The sequence below is a fragment of the Coturnix japonica genome, chromosome 3 (assembly GCF_001577835.2).
Source record: "Coturnix japonica isolate 7356 chromosome 3, Coturnix japonica 2.1, whole genome shotgun sequence".
Classification (NCBI taxonomy): Eukaryota; Metazoa; Chordata; class Aves; order Galliformes; family Phasianidae; genus Coturnix; species Coturnix japonica.
The window spans coordinates 99,752,903-99,780,226 of record NC_029518.1 but is presented as its reverse complement, the minus strand read 5'-3'; the positions used below and the strand labels follow the sequence as shown (position 1 = coordinate 99,780,226).

Sequence of the window (27,324 nt, the reverse complement as noted above, 5' to 3'; positions counted from 1 at the left end):
ACTTCCTTGAAGCAAAATAACTATATAGATTAAAAAAAAAAACCAAAAAACCAAGTTCCAATTTAATTTTAAGAGGATTTTCCCCGAGTTTGCCATTTATATTAGAGCTGAGTAATGTAAATGGTTAATATAAACTCCTCAGAAATCTGAAGGACACTTGATCATTAAATGTAATGAACTTCTTTGTTTTAACAATTTCAGGGCTAGGGTTGTATAGATTGGCGCAGGTTCAAATTTGACTGACTGCTCGTTGTTATATCTGATATCGACATATTTCTCTGCCTCATTCCACTACTATAATTCACCATTCAGTCAATGGTAAATGATCTTCAACTGGGAACGGAAAGCCTGCGCTTGCTGGGAAAACAATCTTAAAATTAATGATGTGTCAGGAGCACAATCTCAGACCTACACTACTTCAAACTCCAAGAGCTTTTCAACCCATGTTTCTGAATCCGAAGCAGGGTCAGCCCCAGTACTGGAAGGAAACTACAGAGCAGGTAAAAATTGAGCAAAATCAGAGCAGAAGATGTTTTTGCAGGAATTTGGTTTAAGATGATGTAAACTTCAGGAAAGGAGCTGCCTTGTAGAGGCTGATGCCGCTTCTCTGGTGTAGCCATCGTGGCATGAAAAGATTCTGACCACTCCCAACACCTCATAAGTAGGTTTGACTTTCCACCTAACATCCTTAATTCAACAAGTACAAATGCCTCTGTGAACACAAGAAGGATCAACAGCAAGAAATGAATGGACTCACGCAGTCATTATAATGGTATTTCATATTACAGTGTCAGAGGCAGAATATGGGGTTGGATGGACCATCTCTTGATGCTACAGCATTTCAGATATTCTCAAGACATTAAGCTTAATTTTTACACACACCTCCCTTAGCTCATTCCAATGCTGAAAAGCAGATTCATGTTATAATTTATATTTGATTTCATCTCTTCATGAGCCCCAAACTGTGAGATGTTAAATTGCAAAGTGTTCTAGAGGAAGAGGACAGGCTGTGAAGTGAAGACACTGTGCTGTGACACAACTGCTGCTGTCCTTACACAGATCTTCTGTGGAACTTTCTGCCTAAATTTAAGTAGAAGAATGATTATTTGTTCCTTGAGCATCTCATTCACAAAATGAGGTGCTTCTCTTGGCTAGAAGCTTTCAACCCATATGTTCAAATGTGAATCTGAGCCTCTCTCAAGCTAGACTGCAGGAAACTCAGCTCCAGGAAAATCGTACTGTGTTTTCTCATAGAATAGGTAATAATTTGGAGGAAAATCCTCAACCAAATTGAACAGAAGATGCATCAGAGCTCACTGACTGAAGAAAGGATGCAGCAGGCCAGGCTGGAGGTCAATGTGATATCTCCACACTGAGGCAGGGCCAAGGCCATGGCTGAGGCCAGGTGGGGAATGTGCCCTGGGGCTTCAAGGATTATCTTTGGCCTGCTGGGAAAGCGGAAACCAAAGATAGTAGTTTTACCAGAACCTGGAGTAAATGCCCTAAAACCAGCCTCTGTCTGGACATGTGAGGAGCAGAATTCAAACAAGGTCTGCTTGCCCAAAGGGTCACGGTCACTGCTCAGTGGTATTGCCAAGTGTCTAAAGTAAAATGCAGCCAACACCCACCCCACACAGCCAAACTCCACCCCACACAGACAAAACCCACCCCTTAGAGGTGCCTGCTTTCAGAACTTCCCCTTACAAGGCAAATCCAAGTGGATGCCAGAAGGGAACAGAATGATGTCCACAGTAGGGTCACCTCCTCCAATGCTGAAGGGATGGCATGGCCACTGAGCACACACCAGTGGGGCAGACAGTGCAAGTGGGTTTGCAAGACATTTTCCTTGCCTTCATGCAGATGGAGACCATCTCTTCTGTTTGCAGAGAGTGGAAGGCCATGGTTGCCAGGCTGGCAGGCACCCACTGTGTGTGAGAGCCAGAGGCTCTGGGCTGTCACATGAAGCACCACACGCTCTGGCAGCCACAGCATCTTTCTAATGGCTGAAGGCCCCAAATATATGAGAAACCCCAGAGCTCTGAGGCAGAGCAAACATGAATTTCTGCCTGGAGGAATCCCTAGAAAACAAGGGAAAATGTGAATACAGAAGTACGCTGAATGGCTTGGGAGAAAGCCCACCCAACTCCCAGGGCCAGAGGCCTGCAGCCAGGCTGGCACAGACTTAAACAGCAGCAACAGAGGCAAAAGGCCGCTCTGAATTTGACTTTGCACTTGAAAATCTTGGAGCGATTCCTAAGAACAGCCCTCCTTTTGTAAACATTCTCATTAAGTCTGTGTGGGTGTGAAGAAAAGGGCGGCTTTCACAATATTCGTTAAGGACAGGGCATTTCCATGCGTATGCAAAGTCACCTGGGTGCAGATGAGCAGAAACAAGTCAGTGGGTAAGGACCAAAGTAACCCAGTGACAGCTCCTTCCCAATGGCACCACCAGGTGAGGTGAGGCAGGAAAACGTGGTCTTGCAAAGGCATTTGTCTGTCAGTTTCACTGAGCAACCTCCCTCGTGTCCCACTTCTCCCACTCATCACCCAGCAATGTCAGTTCACTTCTTTCAATGGAAGAGTGTCAAAAGAGAGAAGAGAAAGCTGGAAAGTTGTCCTGCTGGAGCAGCTATCTGTTCCTTTGGTGCTGGATTATATCATATCATATCATATCATATCATATCATATCATATCATATCATATCATAGAATCACAGAATCATTTAATGGCTTGGGTTGAAAAGGACTATAATGATCACCTAGATTCAACCCCCCTGCTATGTGCAGGGTGGCCACCTACTAGACCAGGCTGCCCAGAGCACACATTATGAAGCGTACAGATTTACTATAGAAAAAGATCAGATTTCCATTTCTCAAGCTGAGCTCTGGTACTCAGAGCATGACCACGGGCTCACAGCACACAGCCTATAAAGCCCAAACATCACATGCATGCACACACCTTCCAAAAACACTTATTTAAATCCAGTTGTTGGTTCCCGTGCTGGCTGCTGCCCATTGCATTAGTGCTACTGCTGATACTAAAAAACAAGCTGTCTGGAGCTATCTGTGGTAAACACCCAAAGCAAATATCTTTGGTTATGATCTTAACAAAACCAAGATGACTTTCTGCATGAGTAAACATGCTATTGTTGTAAACCCAACCCCAGCAAAACAACAACAACAAAATGCAACCTCCCCCTCTCCTCTATTTCTTCTGAGCATTTGAAAGCCCAGGGCTTGATCTGGATTTCCCAGTTCAATCAGTGAATGCAGTGAAGTTACACCCTTATGGACACCAGTGTAATTGAGACCAGATTTTGGCCTTAAGAACCTTTGAAACCATTTTTCCTCTCAGTCCCTAAGAGTAACAATTCTAAAGGAAAAAAAAAACCACAAAAAACTCCAAAAAACTAAGCTGAACAAGTCTTGCCAGTAGGACAACTAAATAGCAAAGGAAAAAAAAAAAAAGTTAAAGGAATACTCTATGAGGAGGGACACGGACCCAATGGAGGCTCATAGTGGCAGCTTGCCAGTCGCCCCAAGGATGCAATCAATTTGCATAAAGCACAGCAGACTGCAGCCACGCTGGGGTTTGTGACTGAAGGAATCCCAGCTCCTCCACCCCATATGCTGACTTGTAGCTTTTATCGCATGAACTGAAGGCACAGTGCTTCCTGTATACCTATAACTTGGGCTATTTCTAATTGGTATTCTCCAAGCAGTCACATACAGTGCCTGCTGCATTCAGCAGGCTGATTTGCACAGCTGCAGACTGGTGTATGCAGGTGCCATGCGAGGAGCTGAAGGTGCTTTCTGCCCACAGCCTTCCCACCAGCCTCAGTTCTCACTGCTCCACCTGATAGTGGCGATGGATCCCCCCACTAACTTTCACCTCCAGATTCCTTAAGCCCGCTTTCTACAACTTTAAAAAGTGTAAAATGATGAAGGCTGGAAATGCAGCATCACCAAAGCACGGGGGAGAGGGGAAAGCAGGAAAAGGGGAAATAAAATAAAATGACAGGACCCGCTTTTTGAGCGCTGCTCTCTCAGTGCTGCAAGTCACAGATTGCCTATAGGTCATATGGTGCCATGACAGTGATGGAGCAGGAAACCTGATGTAAGCCCCACTCATAGCCCTGCTTGGATCTGCTCTGACAGGAGCTCATCCACACTGGTTGCAGTTTAGAGAAACAATGTTTTTGCTCGTTTCATACTGGAGCACTGCTGCAACCAGCCAGGCTCTGAGCGGGGCTGAAACTCGACCCGCCTGCAAGTTGTTCCAGTGCCGTTAAGGGAGAGAGGAAAGCAAAAAAAAAAAGCAAATATACCAATATCCAAATGTGAGCAGACAGCTTCCCTGATTTACAGGCAGCAAGCGGGGCTCAAATTGAATCTGCACTGGCTCAGCAAAGGCATCTGCTTATTGGGCGATTTGTTTTTTAATGACCCTTCACTGTTGCTTTTGCAGGCTCCTAGTTAAAATGCCATGTTGAATAAGGGCAACTCTGTGCCTTGTGCTGCTGCAGCGGGTTTGGGACTGCGCTGCGATTTGTGGAGGCTGTGCTCTGATACTCGAGGCAAATAAACACCACCCAGACAGAGGGAAGAAATATAAGAGTGGACCCCAAAGTGTTCCTCCGTGCTCAGGTGTGGGCCAGTCAGGCTTTAAATATTATTTGTGTTTAATCATGCAACAGCTATGCGAGACCTCAAGTGGAACTACACAAAACCAGTTTATGTGCTTACTAGGCATAATACGGATTTTGTCATAGGAATGCAGTATTTACTGTTAAATTTATAAGGAATTAATTATTTCCCCTAAATTACTAGGTAAGAGGTTAAGAAACAAAGGTATATCTAAAAGGAATGCTTGCTTAATTCCAAGAAAGGTAATAAAAGGTAATAAAAACATCCTTGGGTTCAGACGAGCATCTGTACTCCTTTCAACGCATCCCCAGACCCTACCGGCCCAGTGACCACATTAAGAATCCAGTGGGTAACTGAGGGAGGAGGGCAGCGCCAGCAGCTCCAGCTCTATCCCCGCACCCAGCAGCCATACATTTTGCAGTTTCCCAGGGGCAACCAGCACCTGATCAAAGAGGTGTCTGCTCTGAGGCATTCCCTTTGTCTCCCACTGGCACAGCTTGTGTGGCAAGGGGCACCCATTCCTCGCAGAAGAACCACGAGGGACCGTCCGCAGAAGCATCCCGGCGCTTTGGTGGAACATCAAAGCACACAGAGCTTTGCAGATTGCAATCAACATCCTGAAGAGCACAAGAAAAGCCTTGTGGGGAAGCCAGTGCAATTCACAGGGCTTGCACCGATGCACCACGCTCAGATGAACTGCTTTATTAAATGGAAAGCTAACGAGTAGCCTTTGTGAGCTGGGTACTTGGCTGCTGGAAATCAAGGAGGAGATGAGTGGGGAACAACATGGCACTGTATTGGACCACACTACAGCCCCGTATTCACTAGAAATTTGAATACGTATCAGCATCCTCATTGCTTTATGGAATCCCTTTGGGATTCTAAAGTACCCCATGACTCTGGGTTTATCTGGCAAGAAAAGCATATAATCAATAATAGATGGGGAAGTCAGCCTGCCTTTCTGGGTTCAGCTCATTCCCTCTGCCTCACCAGCAGCACTTCCCTCTCTGGATGAAGCCTCAGCTGGAATGGGCTTTGATCTCTTCAAGCTGCAGCGCAGATAGGGAACAGCATATAGCTCTGTCTGCAGCCAGGCTTATTTAAACCTCATCTGAAGTTGTCACCTCCAGGAGCTGTAAATGCTGCTGCTGATTCATAACGAGGCAGAGAAGTACTCTATTAATCAAAGCCAGCAGAACATTTTCTACAGGAGGCATTTATGTGAATGAGAACAGCATATGAGGTTACACTTAGAGAGGAAGAAAATTACAAGGGATCTCAGTTCTTGTGCTTCAGGGCATAAGCTGATCACCAGATGGGGTCAGGAAGAATTTCCCCCCCTTTTGTTCCTAGATGCAGTGTTCCACAATAGGTAAACTATGGAGGCACAAGAGAGAAACTGATTTTAGACCCAGATTTTGCCCAGTTTTTTGGGGGTAACTGTCATGTCTTCAAACACTGTCAAACAGAAGAGAGTGGTTACATGAGAAGAAATACTGGGCTTCATTTGGTAGTTCGTACCCAGAAAATGATAAGTACAAGAGTCCTGACTTCACATGTCCTACTAAGCCTTGCCAAAAAGACTGCTCTGGAAAGGTGGTGGGCATCAGGTACCATGTAATGAGTGATAGCAACATGTTTAATATATCACAGATGTTATAGAAGTCTAGTTAAAGCTGGACTTCACGAACGGGGAGAGATTTGCCACAGCTCATGAGAACCATCTTTCTTTTTGTTCCAATTCGCTGAGTGCTTTGGGTTCAAATTAACCCATTTACTTCTCTTCCGCCCTGCAAATTAATAGACCAGCTGAACTTAAAAAAAGAAGAAAAAGAAAGAAGAAGAAAGCCACAACACTTTGTTAAAACCACTAAGTTTCAGCTGGTATCATGTCAAAACCACTTGAAACACGAAACCAGAAATCTTCCTAGGTTGACTCAAAGACTACGTCTACACCAGGAGTGCTTTACCAGTACAGGAATACCGGTGTATTACATTGGCAAAGGGCTCCTGGTGTAGACACAACTGTAACAGTAAAACTGAGTTTTAAGGCCGCCTAGTAAATTGAGTTGAGAGTTTCGCTGACAAACTCGCATCTAAGTTGAGTTGAGTTGTCCAACAGTTCAAGCAAGTGGACTGGACAGTGGCATCACCTCTCTGTATCCCAGAGAGAAGCAAATACATCAGTAGAAGTTTTGAGCGTAGCGATGACCGTAATTGGGCAGAGGCTGCTTAGAAACTCTTGAACAATACAACCAGCTCTACATTTAGAAAAGCTAACAAAATTGGGGTGGTTTTTTTTGGTAGTTTTTACAGTTTTGTTGCAAACTTCTGGCACAGCTGCAGTTAAACATCTGATTTCAGGCTTACAATCTGTGACACGTGCTATTTCCCAATTTCTCTCAGCACACTGAAATCTGTCTCTCAGCATGCAATCATAAATGTTGCATACAACCCTCATAAGCAATCTTTGGAGATTTCTCCGTAACGCAGCCTGTTTATTGTAACATTGGTCAGCACTGGTGCTGGAAGGGAACTGCCACATGAGAAGATCGTGTTATTGTTCCGACAGGAAGACCATTGAATTCTGGGTGCTTCTCTCAACACCAGCGCAAAATACAAAGGCTGAATAAAAATATCTATTCTAATATGCACTAACAGGTACTATTACAGACTGGAGGTGAAGGCATAGCAACATGGCAGGTAAGATTTCACCAGATTCCTATTCAGTTTACCCAGATTGACTGTTTTGGACCTATGGCAAAAAGACATTTTAAGAAAAGAAAGACATTTTCAGCTTCAAATGCTACAGAAGAAAACACTTCCCACCTAGCTTAGCCTGGAACACATCTCTCCCTCTGTAATAGCCTCTACGTCTATAGCTGAGACACAAACATCCATAAGCAATTACTACCGTTGCCTGAGCAAGTCAAACCTATGGTTCTGTCTCTTACCTGTAATCTGACTCTGTCCTTGTGGATTAAAAGGACTTGGTGCAGAGTTCAGAGAGGGCCGTGGGCTCTGGGTCGGGACCCCTACTCTCATACTGGGATGAGGAATGCGCCCTAAATCACTGAGGCGTTCAGGGAACAAACTAGGTTTAGAGTCATCAAGCTTCTGTCTGTGCCCTGGAAACAGCAAATCATAAAATAAAAGCGTTAATAACAAGATTTAGTACTTTAACATACAAAAAAAAAAAAAAAAAAAAAGAAAAGAAAAAAAAAAGAGAGGTCTCTGAGGACCTATTATCAGATTAATGGACTATGTAGGTACCACCACTACTCCCAGTAACAAAGTGACATTGGTGGGGAATTGGCTTTCTGGTGTTTTGGATGTGGCTGTGCTGGCAAAAGCCTTAACCAGCCCATATTGATATGTAATGCAGTAATTTGGATCAAAATAAGCCCTTATGGACACCACACAAGGTCTTCATGTTTTTTTTTTTTCCCCTCTTTTCCTGCTTTACCTACTCTGGACAGTTAAAGGGGCAAAGCTTTTTCTCCAAAAGTAAACTTTATATGTACAAGTCATCGAGAGGGATAACTATTCCATGTCTGGACTATGCGCTGTGGATTTTTGCTAAGAACATTCCTTCATAACTTGAGAGCTTTTCCATAAAGTAAATAGTCACTCTCATTTGAGAAGCTTCTGGCCAAGACTGGGTCCTACACTGCCATTATGTGTTCAGCCTTCCTCCATGCTTGTACTTCTGCCCTGTGCCACAAGGGCTGCCTTGGGAAAAGCCTTCCATGAGTGCTTGGTTGTTGAAATGCAGAGGGGAACAATGCCCAAAGCAACAGGATGCACCAAGTGGCACCTTGGTACTCTTCATATCATCATTCAGATGTTTCAAGAGGAAAGGTTTTATTTCTCTGATTGTTGTATTTTTGCTCCTAAGTTTAATTTCTTTTGAAAGTAGCAACAAACGCTCCTCAGCCAATGAAGCCTTTGAATGAGGCACAGAAGGTGTTACTTCTGTCATTTAACATATGGAAAAACAGGCATGCAGCGAGATTAAGGTCAGTACTAATTTTACTTAACTTCAGCCATTCATAAATCAGGCATCTAGTCTAAACTCTTCTAATGTAGACTTCCTCTACAGTTAATGGAAAGAAATAGCTACTTCCAGAGGGCAATTCATCTCATTTGTCTCTGACACCAGTCTTAAAATGGGATGATTCACCTTCTGAATTTGCTTTCTCTTCCTTCTCTGATCAGAGAGGGAGCCCACATGACTAGTTTAATTAGGCACTCTCACAATTAGTCAACATCGCATGGAATTAATCTCACCCAAAGTTAGTAACTAAGGTCACACGAAAAGCATCTGGCAGAGATGAAATGGGAGCTCAGATCCCCTCACTGCAACCCAGACACACCGTTGCCCCCGTCCCTGTAAGCAGCACCAGGGTAATGTCACAGGCAATACCTGGGTTGGATATCTTTATGATTTTAACATCAGGAAAGGTCTCTGGTGTGGTTTGGGCTGGGATCAGCTCAAACTCCTCCAGGTGATGCCCAGAGGTTTATGGTACATTGCATTCTCCTTCAGCAGTGAAAATACAGCCCTCTGCTTGGAGGCCGTGAGAGTTCAGCTTTGCAGACACGGTCATACTGCCCACATCAGACTTAGGGCCAGAGAACCAATTCTGGTACTGTTTAATTTGTTTTAACAGTATAAATGAGGCCACTGAGTCTTGAAATGTATCAGTTTGTCTCTCTTTATAAAAGCTAATTTAATGGTGTCTGTCACCGTAGCACTGAAATACATGGGTTCACATCTTCCAACTGGGACCACAGTGTCCAGATGTGGCTGAAGGCAAAGCTTCCTCTATAATGGGCAGCTAACTAAATTTGGAGAAATCGGGGTTCTACATAGATTGTGGAAAACCTTGTATCACAGACATGGAGATGTCCAGCAGCTGCCTGGACGTGGCCCTGGACACGCTGCTCTGGGTGTCCCTGCTTGAGCAGAGGTTGGACCTGCTGGACCCAGAAGGTCATCAACCATTCTGAGATTCTGCCATTCTGTGAAAACTGAAGGACTGAGGTTGGAAGATGAGAAAAAATAGCTAGATGGAAATTAATTTCAGAGAAACTTCTCTAGCAATTAAAAAAATTAATTAGTTGACCCATTATTCTGTGCTTTGAAGTGTGATTTTTCTCCCCCGTGATGACTCAGTATAAAAACATGGGGTAGGCGTGGGCTTTCCCATTAAAGAGAAGGAGCTGCTGTATGGCAGAGTAATGCAGAACAATCTGCTGGCATCGGTGACTCCTCTCTATGAGGTATCAATCACTTCAAACGGGGAACGATTTTTGGTGGGCTTGTAACAGCTCTGTAATGGCAGCCTCATTAATAGGATAACATCTCACCTGGCAGTCATTAGCACTATCTCTCCCATCTATGTAAATTGGAACTTGTATAAGCTGGGTGCTGCTAATCTAAAGAAATAACTTTCGCACAGATATACACACATGGTCAGTATTCTCTTGGGATCTCTCATTCTTTTATACTTTTTTCCCCACATTTTTTTCTGTTTCTGTTTTTGCGTATGTCAGTCACATTGACCAGTCTGGTTTTCTCAAGGAATCCATTGCCCCTCTCCTTTTCTGTTCATTCCTCATTATGTTTCAGCACGACCAAGAAGGCTCAAAGTAAGATATCCCCCTAGCCTAACTCTGAGCTCACACATCGGGGCTGTCTTCACCTGGGAATGAATCTATTCCCAAAGTGAAATCTATTTTGATGGAACAATTCTGCTCCGTGTTTATGTGGGATGGTTTTGGCTAAAGGACCATACAGTGCTTTTCTAACAAACCAATGCACAATCTATTTTGATTGCCTTCTGCTCACTCAATGAACGCTCAATATGTTGGGCATCTCTCCTGTACCACCGTGTGCCCAACAACCCTTCGCTTTGTTTCTGTCATGCTCTGGTTGCCCATAGCTTTTCTAGAACAGACTGTATTTAACTCTGCATTATTATAATGAATTATCAGAGAATACTCAGCACAGCATCCCAGTGAGGTGAGACTGCATTGCAGTTCTGCACATTATGGGCTCCTGTTCTCTAACAGCAGCTAAGACATGCCCACATGGAAAGCAAGAAACTCAACAAAAAGTTTCATACTAAGAAGGCGTCTGCAAAGAAGCAGCAACTTAAACAGCCTTCTTGCCCTGATTCTTGTGCAAGAAAAAATATAAAGCAATCTTATTAAGTACAGAGCAGCCATGAGGCATGGGCTCTAACAGGCCTTCTGAGTAGCACATCAGCAGCAGCAGTGAAATATGTGATACATGTTTAAAACTCATTCCACAGGCTGCTTTTCATCTCCCATTGATATATGTGTCCGTTGACAGAGAAATTCCTGATCCCAGGGAAGCGTGCTAAGAAAAGCTGTATTCCTTGGTCACAGTCATGAGGCATCATTTTATTTCAGGGAAAAAGATTAGGGTAGTAAGTGTAGATAGCTCAGTGAGAATCTGTGATCTGCCACGGCAGTGATTACATTAAAAAGCAATACGAGGCTATGGAGGGGGTAGGAGAAAATAATGCCATGCCTTCCCAGTGCCAGCACTCAGCGCCTGGGATGGTGCTGCCAGCAACACTATGCTGAGGCCTGGTTGCTCTGTTACAAGTAAGATTTCATGGGGTCTTACCCATTTCATGGGGTAAGTCTTGGGCTTACCAAGGGGACGAGCTGCAGGAAGCCTCACCTCACCAGGCCACACAGCCCCAACATGCCGAGACAGCACCTAGGAGCTGCCATCCGGTCACCACATCCCAGCTGTGGCGGGAGATGTAAGAAGCCTTCATCTCCAGATTAATCATTTCAGTTTAAATGCAAGGAAGGAACGTCTCGGGATCAAAGACACGCAACCTCGAGGCGGATGGGAGCGGGAGCTGGAAGGGGATGGGAGCGCATCCCTCATCACTCAGCCCCCGCCGCATCGCCGCAGAAGTCAAGATGTAAGTGGGGCTGTGGAAGAGGCTGACTTGCAGGATGGAAACGTGGTGTTGACGCTTGAAGATTTTTACCTCCTCGGGAAGGAGGGCTGTGCCTTTTTATCTTTCAGTTGTGTGTGTGTGGAACTGAAAACTAATTAGATCGTGCTACACGTGGCCCAGCCAGATGCTGACACTCAGGGACTCCCTTTCTTTGTACCATGTACACCGCCCACCTTTTTGGTTTTTTGTTGTGTTTCTCTCTCTTTTTTTTTTTCTGCTGGTACTGAGGAGATCTGGTTACCAGATTGTCAGCAGATGTTTTTATCGCTCACAAGTGGGTTAGCTATTTTCAGTCATCACCCGTTCCTTTCTGCCTTTTTCACTTCTGTCACTGCAACAAGATGCTTCATGGCAGTCAGGTGTCTCCATGAAAAAGCCAAGGGAATGCAGAACAGTCATGAAAACAAGAAGCTGGGCTGTCCTTGCTGAGCTACGTGTGCTGGGGTAACCCCAGCAGAGCACAGGGCAATGGTCAGATGTGAAACAGCACCAATGCTGGCGTTTGCTCCATGTTGTGAACATGCTCAGCAGCAGGAGGAGCCAGGGGAATTTTCATAGAACCAGTGAATGGTTTGGGTTGGAAGGGACTTCACACATCGTGAAGCTCCAAACCCTCTGATGCAGGCAGGGCCACCAGCCTCCACATTTAATACCTGCCCAGGCTGCCCAGGGCCCCATCCAACCTGGCCTTGAACACCTCCAGGGATGGACGGGGCATCCACAGCCTCTCTGGGCAGCTGTTCCAGCACCTCACCACTCTCATAGTAAAGAACTTCCCCCTGACATCCAACCTAAATCTTCCCTTCTTCAGCTTCAAACCATTTCCCCTTGTCCTGCTGGTATCTGCCCTTTCACAGAGCTGACTCCCCTCCTGTCTGTAGGTTCCCTTCAGGTCCTGGCAGGCTGCACTGAGGTCACCCCGCAGCCTTCTCTTCTCCATGCTGAACAAGCCCAGCTCCCTCAGCCTGTCTTTGTAGGGGAGGTGCTGCAGCCCTCTGAGATCTTTGTGGCCTTCTGTGGACCCTCTCCATGTTAGAGGTGTCATTTCATGGAGGTCCACAGCTTTGCAAGGGCAACTGGAATAAAAACCCTTCCTAGTGCAGAGGCTGGTAATGGAGCCAGTAACAGCAGTGGCTCTGTGTTGGGTTTGAGACTGAAAAAGAAGGAAACTGCAGTGGAAAATGGACTTGTCTTCAGGCTAAGGGGTGGTAAAAAGAAGAACCACCGATATTATGAGCTGAAATTACAGCCTATACAGCCCAAGCTTTCTCTTACTTCAGAAGAAGCTCACCTGAGCCCAAGAGCCCAAGTCTGGATTATTCCCGTTGTTCACCAGAAGTACCGAACTTTACACATTGAAGAACAGGTGCATTTTTCCTCTGACTTCATTAATAGATAAGTCTTAGAGATGCTCCATCTTTTAGTGCTAATACCCTAGTGACACATTTCTGTGTACATGCTGTAGAAGCCAATTTCACACCACAAGTCCTCTGAATTTTATCACAGCTTCTCCTTAAATTCTCTTTGTACACTTTCCTGCCTTTCATCCCACTGGGTCCTATGGATCAACCTGGATGACACTGGTTGGAACTCAGCTCCAGGCTCGTAAGGCTGAGGTCTCACTTGTCCATGGCAAAGGAGTTTGGACCTGAGCCCCATGCTTTTACTAGCTGTTGTGTATGGACAGAATAATGTCGCATGTTCGGCACAAATCAAATACATTCGCTATTCTCTTACACATTTCAGCAAGATATCACTCCAAAGCAGCCTTAATCCATGCTCTCGTGGTAAGAGAGCCATCAATGAGCAAAAAACCAGAAGACACACATTTGCCCTTCACAAGTAGGAATGTCTGTCACTCTTGTGACAGCATCCCCAGGCTGGCTTCCCTTTGCCCACTCAGACCAAACACTCGCAACCCAAAGTTCAGGAGAAAGAAAAACAAAACGCAAGAGAGACAAACAGCTTTTACCCATGAAAGGGAAAAGCCTGGAACCCTTCCAGTCTCTTGGGTAAAGACACAATTATGAGAAGAAAAATATAATCTACCCAAGAGACATAATTACATAATTAGGCCATAGGCTGTGCATTGGAAAGGTTCTTATAATTCCTACAGAAAGGAGCTACATGGGTGAAATAACTGCATTTAATTTGCTCAGTGGAAGGGGAAAAAAAAAAGATGTTTGTTTTTGAATAGCTGAGGGCACCAGTTTGCATTAGACTGGAGAGCTTATTCTCCTGTTGACACTAATAGGGCTCTGGGAGTCACGCAGACGTGGGCACAAAACAAGACACTATCTCATCTTGTTCTGAAGAAATGGCAGATTTTCTACCCCAAACAGGTAAGAATTGCGCCTGAAACAACTGCAGAGAAGTGAAAATAAGGTATGAAAAAGAAGACACGCTGTGGATGGCTCAGTTCCTACACAATAAATAAGATGCATCCCGTTGCTGAAACCCCACTGAACTTCTCGCTGCTGAGTGCTGCCCTCCCAAAGGCCTGCAGCTTGCTGGTGCTGCTCCAACAGGGCCAGCTCCAGCACCCAGGGGAATCAATTACATTGCAGCCTTCCAGGAGCTGCGGTTCAAACCCAGGATGGACTGAGGCAGGGGTAGGTTTGAACTTCGATGTTTTCCATGCGGAGTTCAAGCCTTGGGAGCACCTCTGGTGTCTATGGTGATCTCCCCATTGTCTTGCTGGGAGCTAAAGCTCGTCTTGCAGGCTGCGCTCTGAGCCTGGAATGAATTAAGAGCTTCCAGCAGGTTTAACAGAGGAAGGGGCAGGAAAGGTGAGGGGAAATCATCCCACGGGTACATAAATCGTGTCCCTGAGTGCCCATGGGAATCATTCTAATTCTCCCCTCTCAAAGCCTCTGAGAATATAAAGTGCTATCAGAGCTTTTTAAACATCAGCTGGGGTCTGTGGAGCGTGCACACAGCTGAAAGCCAGGCCCGGAGGTCAGGGTTTTTCAGCAAATTGCAACAGCTGCAGAGCAGCCTCTTGGTCCCAAAATTCCTCCATGCAGGGAGGTGGGAGCAGAGCTCCGGGAGCCCCAGGCTGCTCCTGCACGTAGAAGGGACATGTGGCGGGGACAAGCCAGCACGGGGAAGATGTGTGAACAGAGCAAAACTGGAACACTTTATGAATGAAAGTGGATGGGCACTCTGAGGACAAGAAGCAAAGCAGGAAGGGGATGGAGTAGGATAGCTGCAGCTCTGGTCCTTCCCAGCATCTCAGCTCACCCCAATGCTCTGCTGTGACACAGACTGGCTCCACAACCCACTAAACAAAACAGCAAAGTCTCTCCTTGTCATGGGAACACTCTGCCTTTCTCTTTTCCTTTTTTCTCTCTTCTCAAGTTATGGAATTCTAACTTGGATTTTGAAACTTGCTCAATGCAGCCAAGCAGCATCCTGCATGAACATCAGCACAGAGGTGCATTGGGAGGGGGCGGGCAGGAGCAAGGCTCTGCTTTCACCTTCAGCCATCACTGAAGAACATAAATGAATCTGTGTGCGCTTGTGCCAGGAAACCAGCTAAGAACTGCTGGCATCACCACTCAGAGACATTAAAGGCAACACATATAAACAGTCACGCAAGTCTCAGTCCCTGCCTTAATTCCCTTTGCATGCTGCTATCTGTTATGTTCTCCCCTTTCTCCTCCCCACTTTTTCACTTATTTTCGGAGAAGAGGGAACAAGGGAGAATAAAGGCCACACTGCAAAAGGGCAAGAGCTCCTTACACCGACTGTATCTCCCTCATCATAACCCAGCAATATCTTTGATGACGATACAGACATGACCCCTGCCCCAAGCCGGCTGCCCTACGCAGAGCCCACCAACCCCTGCTTGCTGTAGCAAATGAAGAGGGCAAGGAGGGGGTGGAGAGAAAGCAACTTCTGCTCCTGGAGCTGGCCTCCCTCCAGCTGGCAGAGGGGCTGCTTTTCTTACTGCTTGCGAAACCTGATTCCTTGAATAGAACAAAATGGGGGCGATGTGAACACAACCATTAAAGCAGATTGGAGATGCTGTGCTGTCCCGCAAGCCTCCGCTCTGTAGGCATCAGTAAAGGTGCACTGCTGGCTTTTGTTTGGGGTTTTGTTTTACAGCCCCCAAAACCAAACTGCAGGCTGAGCAGTTTGAATGGGAATTCAGGCATGGAAGAGACAACAGTTAAGCAATAATGGATGGATGTGTGTGTGTTTGCATTGTATCTTTCAACAGATTGTTTTGCTGCATTAGAGGACTACTGTGTTTATACCCCAGCAGAAGGCTTTGAGCAGATTGTTTAAACTTGATTAAACGGGGATACTTCTAAAATAACCTTGCTAATAAAACTCAGATGGTTAAAGAAACCTGAAAACATGGTTAAAAATAAAAAAAGATGCAGTTTCAGTCTGCTCTCACAGGGGTAATGTGATATAAACTCCAAAAGAAAACAGTCTTTACAAGTCAGACTTGAAGGATTATCTCATGTATCAGCACCCTCTGTGGCAGCGTAGCACTTATCCACGTATCCACCCATGCTAATGCTCTTGCACAATTTACTACAGCCTTGATAGACAGATAATTGCTTTATCCACCCAAGTGTAATAAACGGAGTCTACTATGTTAATCCTTGTATTCTTATTGTCTGTGAATGCCAAGTGAGGGAGAGACCTGCACCGAAAGCCCAACCTTCTCATTCCTACCCTGCTGGAGTTTACTCACCCTCAGACCTGCTGAAGTGTTCTCATTACATTCCACTCCCCTGCCTGCAGTGCCAAGTATTTCGAGTAGCATCCAGTTATTGTTCTGCAAGGGGCACCTACACTCAGGCTGTATGGAGGCAGCAGCCAGGATGCAGCAAACAACACAAAAAACCCCAAACCAAAGCACCCTCGAATGTCTTTTCCTACCCAGTAACGCAGACCAGCTATTATTTGCTCTTGGGCACAGCACAGAAAGTAATTAACCTGTCCTAAACCTGGGCATCAGTTTGTTTGAGTGGAGTCCATCTGACAGCTGAGAAATGCAGCTGTTGGCTCATCAGCCTCTTCCACAGAAATCCATAAAGGCTTTTTTTTGTTTTAAATGTCAAAAACAGACACATCTTCTAAAAGGTTTATGGATTCCTGGCGGCTCCTTCAGCTTAGGTCTGCGGCATCTAATTTGTAATGACAGTTTGATGGACGTCTCCCTTTCTTTCATCTGAAAAGTATAAAGAAGTTTCCCCAGTAAAACTTATTCTTAGCACCATTCTTTGCTCTTATCTTTCAAGAGCAATATTAGATATTGCAATATTATATACTGCTCTCAGCCTCTGGGCAGCCTGGTCTGGTGGTCGGTGACCCTTCACATAGCACGGTGGTTCAAACTAGGCGATCATTGTGGTCCTTTTCAACCCAGGCCATTCTAGGACTCTGTGACTATCTACACACTCGACAGCTTGTTTTAAATAGCCCAAAGATGATAATAACACATGGGTTGACTAGGGTAACTTTCACGTTGCAGAAGGCACTGAGCTTTCTGGGCAGTCGGACAGCATGAAGCAGCACATGCATGAAGCACCAGGTTTAACAAAGCAAACAGTGTCCTTGGGGATGGTGCCGACTGTCCTGCGGGTGACTCCAAATTGTTATCACTTTGTCATGTTCCACCTCCATCTGGAACAGCCAGCAGGGGCACTTCTGCCCCCGGTGGAAGCTGGGGTGGATCCAACTCTGCTTTCATGGCTTAGAGGGAAAGAAAGTGTCTCATAGATCCTCAATAGGGGATGCACGGAGCGGTGCTGTAAGGCTGCCCACTAACTATCCCATGAGATCTAATTGGAGGGTGTTACGCATTAAGGTTTGTCTTTGGCCAATTCATATTACTATTTTCTTTAATAATTTGGATGATGCAATACAAAGCAGGTTTTTGAGCTCTCCAGACTTCGGTGGAAGTGTTCAGAAAGCAAAACGACTTTAGCAAACTGGAGAAACGACATCTGCTGTACCATTGGTACAATGGCACCAAGTGAAACGCAAGTGCAGCGCCAGCACCCTTTGGGTTAAGAAATGAAATGCTGAAAGGCAGCACCACGAAGCAAGAGGAAGCAACACTGCTGGGGATGATGTGTGGATAGCAGTGAGTTGGTAGCTGAACCTGAGTCAATAATAGCAATCTGTCTTTTAAAAAAATGAAGCAAATGCAGTTCTGGGCAAGATTAATGGTTGTGTTGCACAGGAGACGTAGAAGGTAACTATTAGACTCTTGCTCAGAAGTGGTGAGATATCGGCTGGACTGCTTTATCCGGTTTGCAACACCACCCTCTAAGAAAGATACAGGCAAATTAGAGAGAATCCAGAGAAGAGCAACAGGAGCGATAAGAGATTGAGTAAGCATGACCTACATGGAAAAGCTGAGGGAAATGCATTTGTTTAGTCTAGAAAAGAGAAGAGCAGGAAAGGACACGATAAGAGTAACATGTTTTCTAAAAAGAACGGTAATCAATTGATCTATGTGTGAGCAGAGCAGAGACCACGAAAAAGCTGGCTTCACTGGGGGCAGAGCAGATTTAGGAGATTAATGTATGATACTGGCAGCCTCCTTTCTAAGTATGAAAGAAAAAGCCCCAAAAGCAGACTTGGTAAATCAGTGGGAGGCACGGTACTGGAGGATTTAAGAACTTGGACAGATGTCAGTGCTGATCTGAATGTATACAGTACTTCATCTCAGGAGAAAACGGACCAGGTCACCTGAGGTTTCTTTTAGCCCCACTTTCCTAATATCCAGCCTGAAAGCAAGTCTCTGGCCAAGGGGAAGCACACGCACATGGGCTCGGTAAGCACCAGGCTTTGCAGGCTGCTAATTCGGTGCCTAAGCCACAGTGGAGGATTTATCCTGCCCAGCAGTGATACAGAGCAAAAGCCCCGGGGAAAGCAAGAAGGAAAGGAGGGGAACAAAACAGCTCATGGGCCGTGCCTGGCCACCAGGAATGTCATCTTTTTTGAAGGGCTCAGGCAGGGGGTTGACCCTATAGCCTACAGTTGTAAAGTTTGTTTAGTAACAGGGAGCCTCCTGCGAACTTGAAAACAATAAGAAAACAGAGTCCTGGAGAATAAATCTCACCCCCTGCCCCAGTTGCCTGCAAGTTTAGCTACCAGAAGGTAACAAATCCCGAGGAATGCAGGTGGTGGGGTGACCCTGCGGCTGGAGGGTGTCCAACACAAGCAGTGGGCGATGCCAGTCACCGCGCTGCTGGAGGCACTGATAACACCCAGGGAGAGCCTGGAAATGCTGCACAGACATGAGACAGGCTGCTGTAGGGAAGGGGGCAATCGAGGCTCTAGAAACCCCAAACAGCCCTTTACTGCTTGTAGCAGCATCCAGCTTGGTATGAAGCAGCTGCTCCTTCAGATACTGCAGAGAAGGTTGGTCTGAACACAACTTGTTTTTTATTTCTGAATCTGAGTCTCTCCCTCCCATACACCAGGGATGCTCAGAGGATTTCCTCTTCTGTACGTGGAAAGCTCTGCCTTGTTCCTAGAGCTCTGAGCTCCCCTAGGTCCGCTTCTGAAAAGAAGTGATAGCTCACCACCTTTGCTTTCCCCCTGCTTTTATCGCCACCAGCAGTTTCACCACTGAGCACTTGGGCATTACTTTGTGGGTGAGAGAAAAAAAAAAAAAAAGGAAAAAATAAGTGCAAAATCAAAGAAATCAAAGCTGTCGATGTCCAGTTATAAAGACCACAAGTCATTCATACAGGCAGCTGTGAGGTTAATAGCTTTCAAAGATGTATGCAAGCTCACTCGCACAGCCCTACCTACACCTCCATGCCTCCAGCTTGGAACTACTGGATCATCACTGGCACGTGCTGCAGATAATCTCTGCCTTTTTAATTATTATTCTGGTGAGTCATTAAGCCTGGATGCACACCACAGTGCACCGGTGGAAAAAATCTCTGCAATGCAAAAGTGACAGGGCTGTTCTACGCCATTCTCTTAAAACAGACAAAAATAACACAAAAGTATTTAAATTCTGGAAATACTCATCATCCCCATGCTATTAATACCTCCTCAATAGTTCGTTCTATTTAAAGCAGGCCTCTTTCTTCGGGTTATATTTTGTGCGTGGCAAATCCCATTTAATTCACAGGATTAAAAAATATATATCTATGAACCTGGAATTGGAGACATGGATGGTATGGAGCCCAAGCATTCAGCCACGGCCAGGAGCTGAGGTTTTGCCACCATCTTCAGCGCGAGCCTGGCCCCTGGAATATTCATATTTGCTCTGTTTTAAATGTCATATGACTAATTTAGGAATAGCAGAGCTGTTTCCACTGCAGTGGGGACAGTTAGGTACCTGACCCCTTTGATATCAAACTGCAAGCTGTGCAGTCTGCCTTTTAGCACTACTTTCTCTTTGTTTTCCACTGACAAAATAAGGGTTTAAGCCATGGGCACCGTTTAGTAAAGGCCATGACATACACAGGAGGGATTTTCTTGTCTTTAAGCCCAAGCTTGATTGAATTCCATCAAGGAATAATGGAAAATAAAACACAAAGCGCCGTTCCCATTTTGTCCAACCAAACTGGAACAAGCAATGCTGGTACTGCTGAAGAAATTGGATATATCTTATGGGTGTGTTGCCTTGCCTTTTTCTTTTTATTATTACAAGTAAAACGCATCTGTCTTAACCAATTTAAATGAAGTAAAAAGGCAAAAACAGAAAGAGGGATGGAAAACTTTTCTCAGCTTCAACACAAACAGTGAAAAAGTAAAGACTTAACAAAGAAAACCATTTTGTTAGGTACAAGTTTACAGAAAACTCAGCGCAGAGACAAAGAAAAAAACTGTTTTTAACACTTCTCCAGGAGAAATGGATGATTCCATCTCTTTTCATACCAGCTTCCCTCAGAACCCAGGGGCCAGTTCTCCTTTGGGCAGTAGCAGAGGGTTTTGGCTATCAGTGTCCCCAGCACTGCTGTGACCTGTAATGACCAGTTTGGGTGCATATACCAGATATTCCTCCCTTGACAAAGGGTTCATAGAATCACAGAATGGCCTGGGATGCAAAGGCCCACAGTGCTCATCCAGCTCCAACCACCTTCTGTGTGCAGGGTCACCAACCAGCAGCCCAGGCTGCCCAGAGCCACATCCAGCCTGGCCTTGAATGCCTGCAGGGATGGGGCATCCACAGCCTCTCTGGGCAGATGTTCCAGCACCTCCCCACTCTTACAGTGTAGAACTTCCTCCAGACATCCTACCTAAACCTTCCCTCCTTCAACTTAAATGCACTTTCCCTCCACAGTATTAACTGTGGAGGTTAGTGGCCCTGCCTGTGGTGGGCGATTGGAGCTTTGTGATCCTTGAGGTCCCTTCCAACCCAACCATTCTGTGATTCTATGATTAAACTAAATGGTTGTACATTTGTATAAAACTGATACAAGAGAATTGTGGCTGCTGAATTTAAAGTGAAAGTCAAGGCATGCTCACTCATCGTCGGACAGAACTGCAGCTCCACCAAACTTTGTGGTTTTCACACCTTCATATTTAGTGCCTGGATGTCTCCTTCTCTGCTTTCACAAAAACAGCAACACGAAAAACAAGTCAAAGCCTCCTCCTGGCAGCGTGCGAGCAGTGAGGCTCTGCCATGCACGTACAGCTGCAGGACTGCTGTATCCAACCTCTTACCCTTTCAAATCAGACTAATCCTAAAGTCATCTTAAATGTGGCATTAAAATAACTCACGCTAAAGCAGTTACTTCGATGTGCAGGTTGGGTTTATATGAATGATGGCACATCCAGTACTTGAAGGGAGCGTAAAACAGGAGGGAGAATGGCTGTTCGTGAGGGTGGGCAGTGATAGGACAAGGGGGAATGGTTTGAAACTGAGACAGGGGAGGTTCAGGTTGGATCTTAGAGGAAGTTTTTCCCCCAGAGGGTGGTGACGCACTGGCACAGGTTGCCCAAGGAGGCTGTGGATGCCCCATCCCTGCAGGCATTCAAGGCCAGGCTGGATGTGGCTCTGGGCAGCCTGGGCTGCTGGTTGGTGACCCTGCACACAGCAGGGGGTTGGAGCTGGATGAGCACTGTGGGCCTTTGCGACACAGGCCATTCTGTGATTCTGTGATTTCTTCTATATCTCTGACTTTGTTCAGAGGCAGCATCGTTTATTACTGGTTCAGCACACTGAAAAACAAGCTTACGTGTGTATGCAAACAAACACACCAGCATCCTCACACATGCTGAAAACGACATTTCTGTGTCTGCTCACGAGGGAAACAAATCATTAATTATGCACAAACATAACAAGTTTCTCTAGGTCTGCCTGGAGATCTGAAAGAGAAGTGGCCCTGTAATCACATCTCTACGGAGAATACCGCCATATGGTTTTAGCAGAGGTTGATTTCCTGAAGCAAGAGAGTACTGCAGATTCTCAATCCAACTAAAATAATTATGCAGACAATTTCACTCCATTACTCGCAGTGGAACCCAAGCTGTGTGGTCCTCACATGCTTGCTGACACCTCTAACGAGACATTAAACCATTTTTATATAAAAATTCCCTTTATGGGTGGGATGTAGCATGAATTTCCTGGAAGATTAGCACCTGTCACAGTGCATAAGGCTCGCTTCTGACTGCTGCTTTAATTCCCCTTGGTTGGCAGACACCAAAACTGATTGTGAAGCCCCCTGAGCACACAGCAGCAAAGCATCAACGCGGAGTAACCGTACCTTCATGCAGGGAAACTTCTCCCATTGCTGAACCTCCCTACACAGTTATTCTGCCTCCCACATCTGACCCTGAAGTAGCACAGGACCTCATTACCAACGTGCACAGCGCCTTAAGTACGAGGAAATTTAAATACAGTCTGAAATTTCAGCACGTGCTTCAGTTCTTTGTTGAATTACGCTGCGAGCACAAAGCAGACTTTGCTGAGAGCTTTTTTTCCAAGCACCCTGAGCTGCTGCTCCCTCACCTCCACCAGGCAGAGCAACGTGCAACACTTCCCTCCTTTCCATCAGCAATGGGTCAAAATCCAGGCAAAGCGAAGCTGCTTTGACTGAAAACAATAAAAAAATGTATTAAAACACCACCTATCCAACTCTGAATGTAAACTGCAGGAATCCTGTAAGAACAGGGCTGTTAACCAAGACACACAATGATTAAAGGATACTGAAGGGGAGAAGTGAGACCACCCTTCAAGCATGGAAATATCCCTTTTGGACTAGAATGCAATGGGGCTTTTTTTGGTAACTGCGTCTGATTTTAGTTACAGTAGCTAGCTTATGAAATTAGCAAGCATTCTACATTTCAGACTAGCAAATCCAATTAAATCAGAAGAAAGCTTGCACATACTTCTGCGTGCCAATCTGCCTATGGTGTTACAAAGCCGTGCCACTTGTAATGACAGAACGACTGCACTCCTCATAGAACTCCATGGACCTCCATTTGCTGTTGGCGAAGCTGCCCTTCCGAATACAACCAAACAGAGTTGGTTTGTTAAGTCAGCAGTACCTTCTAGTTGTCATGCCCTACCAAAAGGATCTGACCCAGCCTTTCAGCACAGCAAAGAAATGCTGAAAACGTTAGCGACAGCATTGTCTTGCTAAGGCACTCTAATAAAAGCCACCAGCACGTTGTTGTCCAAGTTGGGCTGAACAATGCGCTCTCTTCCCCCAGACCTTCTGTTTTCAAAACAAAACCTAAATTTTGGGCCAGTGTTTCCTGTGGTGATAGCTGTGGTTAAACAACATTTGTGAGTTTTGCATGCTTGATAAGGTCACTTAGTGCCACAGCAGAAAAACTGGTTGTCAGGTGAGGTGTGGCACATGGAGACAGAGGCTTGAGAGATGTTAAAAGCAATAGGAATGGCCAGATGTCGCTCTCCGAACTCATGAAAAGCTCCCATTTACTTCAACAGATGCAAGATTTGGGCCAGTACAGCTATTCTGGATTGTATTTGGTTTTGTGAGAAGGCTGTGGGAAGACCTCACAGTGGCCTTCAAGTACTTCAACGGAACATACAAACAGGATGGGAACGGCTGTTTGTGAGGGTGGGCAGTGACAGGACAAGGGGGAATGGTTTGAAACTGAGACAGGGGAGGTTGAGGTTGGATCTTAGGGGGAAGTTTTTCACCCCGAGGGTGGTGACACACTGAACAGGTTGCCCAAGGAGGCTGTGGATGCCCCATCCCTGCAGGCATTCAAGGTACCTCTTTCTTGCCCTATAGGCTGGACCATGCCTATGTCTTGGGAGTCAGTCTTCATTTAGCACCAGTGAGTAATATCAGGTCATTTGGGCATTTTGAACTGAAGTTGTGAACTCAGCAGCCATGTCACCAAGAACTACTCGCACGGCTATAATGGCCGGCTATTAATGCGCTTGTGAAAGAACAATGAGATCTCTGACCACAAATGATAACGAATGTAGTTTTATGCCACACCTAAAGGCAACACCTGTGGAACGGCAGTGTTCCCTCAGTCTTTTCACGAATGGCACGGGCTGTTGGTTCAAGAGAAATATTATTCCTTACCTCAGTGGGATTTCTGCTGATCTCAGTCCCTTGTGATGGAATTGTGAAGCTTTATTCCCCATAGCAGGAAACACCGGGTGCCTCTTTACCTTACTGCTATATACAGGCTCAGCCCCACTTGTCCATGTCAAGCTGAGCAGCAAGTGCATCAAACGTGTGACTCATAACAGCCCTGATTTAACAGGTGAGACTCTTGGAGAGCCAAGCCCTGTCAAACAGGGAGAGGAGCCACCCTGCCCGGTGCTGAGGTCTACAGGAAATTACCAACACTGACAGTAATTATTACATGGGACATCTTGTCAATTCATCTTGAAATTATGTGCTTGTTGGACATCATTCTCTTCCTATCAGCACTGTGCAGAGTTTATTAGCAGGTTATACAGCGCTCTCTCCCATGCGTCAAAAATTAGTGAGGTTAAATCAATGTTATTAACACAATGGTTCAAAACTCACTGGCTGCTCGCCATTCAATGGAGCGACGAAGGAAGCCATTTATCAGCCAACAGGACAAGCAAATAGTATTTACACAGTTCTTTCTCTGCCTTTTTCCTTGTTTGACTCCTTACAAACCTAATCCCTTTTTTTGTCTTCCTCTTTTTCATCCTCTGATGGCTTCTTCCAAAAAACAAACAGAGACCAGCCAACATTTCCCCTTCATTCTCTCCAATTCACTTTCGTTTCTCCCTCTTTCTGTCTGCAGTGCACATATGCTGGGCCATTTGCCCTCCCCACTCACTAACTTCTCACAGCTTTAGCTATAGTAGCACTAGGCACTGAAGTCAGCTTCCTCAGAAATTACCCTTTTGCTCCACTGCTCTAATGCCTGCAAGCCCTCAGAGACAAGTGTGCTACTGGAGCAGCAATTTACTTCTTGGCTACACGAGGCTCCGCTCCATGGCTGCAACCTGGATGACACGTGTGTAGTAGCAGTGCTTGTGTCGGCATAGCTGCAAGTAACACAGCGACAACACACGAGAATTCACAGCTCCCTCCTTCCTACCTAAGCTTTTCTACACCAGCACTGCAACGAACAGGAGGGCCGTGCTGGTAACACACAGAGGAACACACCTGGCATCCCAAATTGCTCCCATGTGTCCACTCTCGCTAATGAAAGAAGAGGTTAGCAAATATCAGAGGCTCCATTTCAGAAATATTTATATGGGCAGCAAGGAGAAGTGACAGGAAAGCCAGTTATTAATTACAAAAGACAACAAAAAAAGTCATTGCAATACCGTGAGCCAAAGGAAAAGGGATTTCACAGCGACTGCTTTGGTACCTTGCATTTAGAATTGCAACGAGCCAAATGTTTCACAAACAAGGCCACAATTTATTGCTGTCTGAAATGTAGAAATGAATTGGCAAAAAAAAAAAAAAAAATTAAAAAAAAATTGTTTTTCTCATTTATGTCAGGTTGCAAAATTCCAGATTAAAACAGCCTGGAGGCTTTTTCCTTTCTAATATATCTCAATTATTTTTAATCCCTTAGGGGAGAAAAACCCAACCGAGTCTTAGAGCAGCAGGTTTATGCTTAGCTCACTGTCAATATTTCCAGGCTAAGTCTCTGGTTTTAGGGTTTTCTAACACTGCTGTAAAGCTCATTCATGCTAACGTTTTCGTTGCCTAACAAACTCCATAAATTTTTAACTAATGCTTTAAAATCTAAATCCTGCTTAGGAGCTCGGCTAATGGGAATGGACCTTTTTGGAGCTCGCTTTCTGTTCCTAAAACAGAAACCAATCTCACTGAGAAGTTTAACTGAAACCTTCTCGCTGTCCACGTCACAGCCCCTGCTATTCAGCACAGAGCTTCTGCTCTGACCCGACACGGCGGGAGCCACGCTCACGCTTCTTCAGCCTGCAGCTGTGCCAGCTGAGCAGGTCACTGCTCCTGGCCTCTGCTGTTTCATCACTTTGCTACTGCTCATATGGAGTGGGTCTCTGCTACACAGACTTGTTTTGACTGACGTTGACTGGAGGAGTGATTTCCAAGGCTGAAATAACAGGAGTCTGCCAGCGATACATCTCCCAGGGGAGAGCCAGGTTGACTACATTCAAGATGCCTTCAGGTCTCCTAAGCCCCACAGGACAATGTGCAAGGCAGGGTGACGTGCCCTCCCTGGGCATGCACTTAATGTCATTGCAGTCTACAGGGCTCACAGATTTCCCGGTTTTCCTTGCAGGGAGCATAAGGAGATTATCCTGTATCATATCCTATGATTCTATGAAATACCCCAAGCTGACCCATTTTTTTTTCTTTCTTTTTTTTTTTTTTCCCTTACAAATGTCTTAATCCAGAAGGGAAAGATGGGAACTTCCTCATGGAAGTGTATATTTGTAACCTCACAAAGACCACCCTTATTTACATATAATAAGAATTAAATGCTGTTAAGGACACCAGAATGTCAAGTACAGGGAAAAACACTGCTTGCTAGACCATTTTACAGACACAGCGAAGAGAAATGGCCCAGAGGATCAGCAAGGTAAGGAACTGGAAATCCCACTGGTACACAGGAGCTGAGAAAATGGAAGATACGAACCCACTAATTTCTCATTTCTGTAGTACAAGGAGGATCATAACCTGCTGAGGAACAGCAAGTTGAAATGCAGAGGTAGATGTTTGGATAACTCGCTTGGCGCTGCAATGATTAAATGAGCTGCTATTCATGCAGGAAGCCCAAAGTGAAGCTCAGCTGTTTCTTACTGGCCGTGGTTGACAGCTTGCCCACCTTTGCAATGCAGCCCCGCTGCCTGCCATGCACCTCATGATCGTGCTCTTTGCCCACAGCCCAGAGAAGTATTGCAACTCCATCCATTGCGAGGGAGGCCACAGGGGATTTCAAAAGCAAATGCCTTACATTGGCCCTTGGCTGCTGCATGCAAAATACTACAGACTGTGGGAATTACAGAGCTCAAGGTAAATAAATGCAAGGTATGTTTCCATACTCAGAACATCTGAAAAGTCAAGTGGCAAAATGTAAAGCCTAAAATACCTGTCAGAGTTTCTCCAAAGAAATTTCATCCCAACCAAGCTGAGGAATTAAACCATTCCGACTTTAGAGGAGCCCCCCGAAACAACACTAACGTATTTTCCTCTGCTGCTCTTCTGTGATCAGTAGTGCTTGTGGGGCTGACAAGGAAGAACGGGTAACTCCCTTTATATCCA

The 27,324-nt window shown here is 45.5% G+C and overlaps 1 protein-coding gene across 2 annotated transcripts in view; it reads right to left on the bottom strand.

The window, feature by feature from the left end:
• The window catches only part of RUNX2 (RUNX family transcription factor 2), a 141,400-nt gene that overhangs the window by 84,293 nt on the left and 29,783 nt on the right, over nucleotides 1-27,324 (bottom strand). For both annotated transcript variants that reach the window (XM_015859908.2, XM_015859907.2), the window contains one exon: nucleotides 7,601-7,774. In XM_015859908.2, coding sequence (XP_015715394.1) covers nucleotides 7,601-7,774 — 174 coding nt within the window. The remainder of the gene's footprint in view (nucleotides 1-7,600; nucleotides 7,775-27,324) is intronic.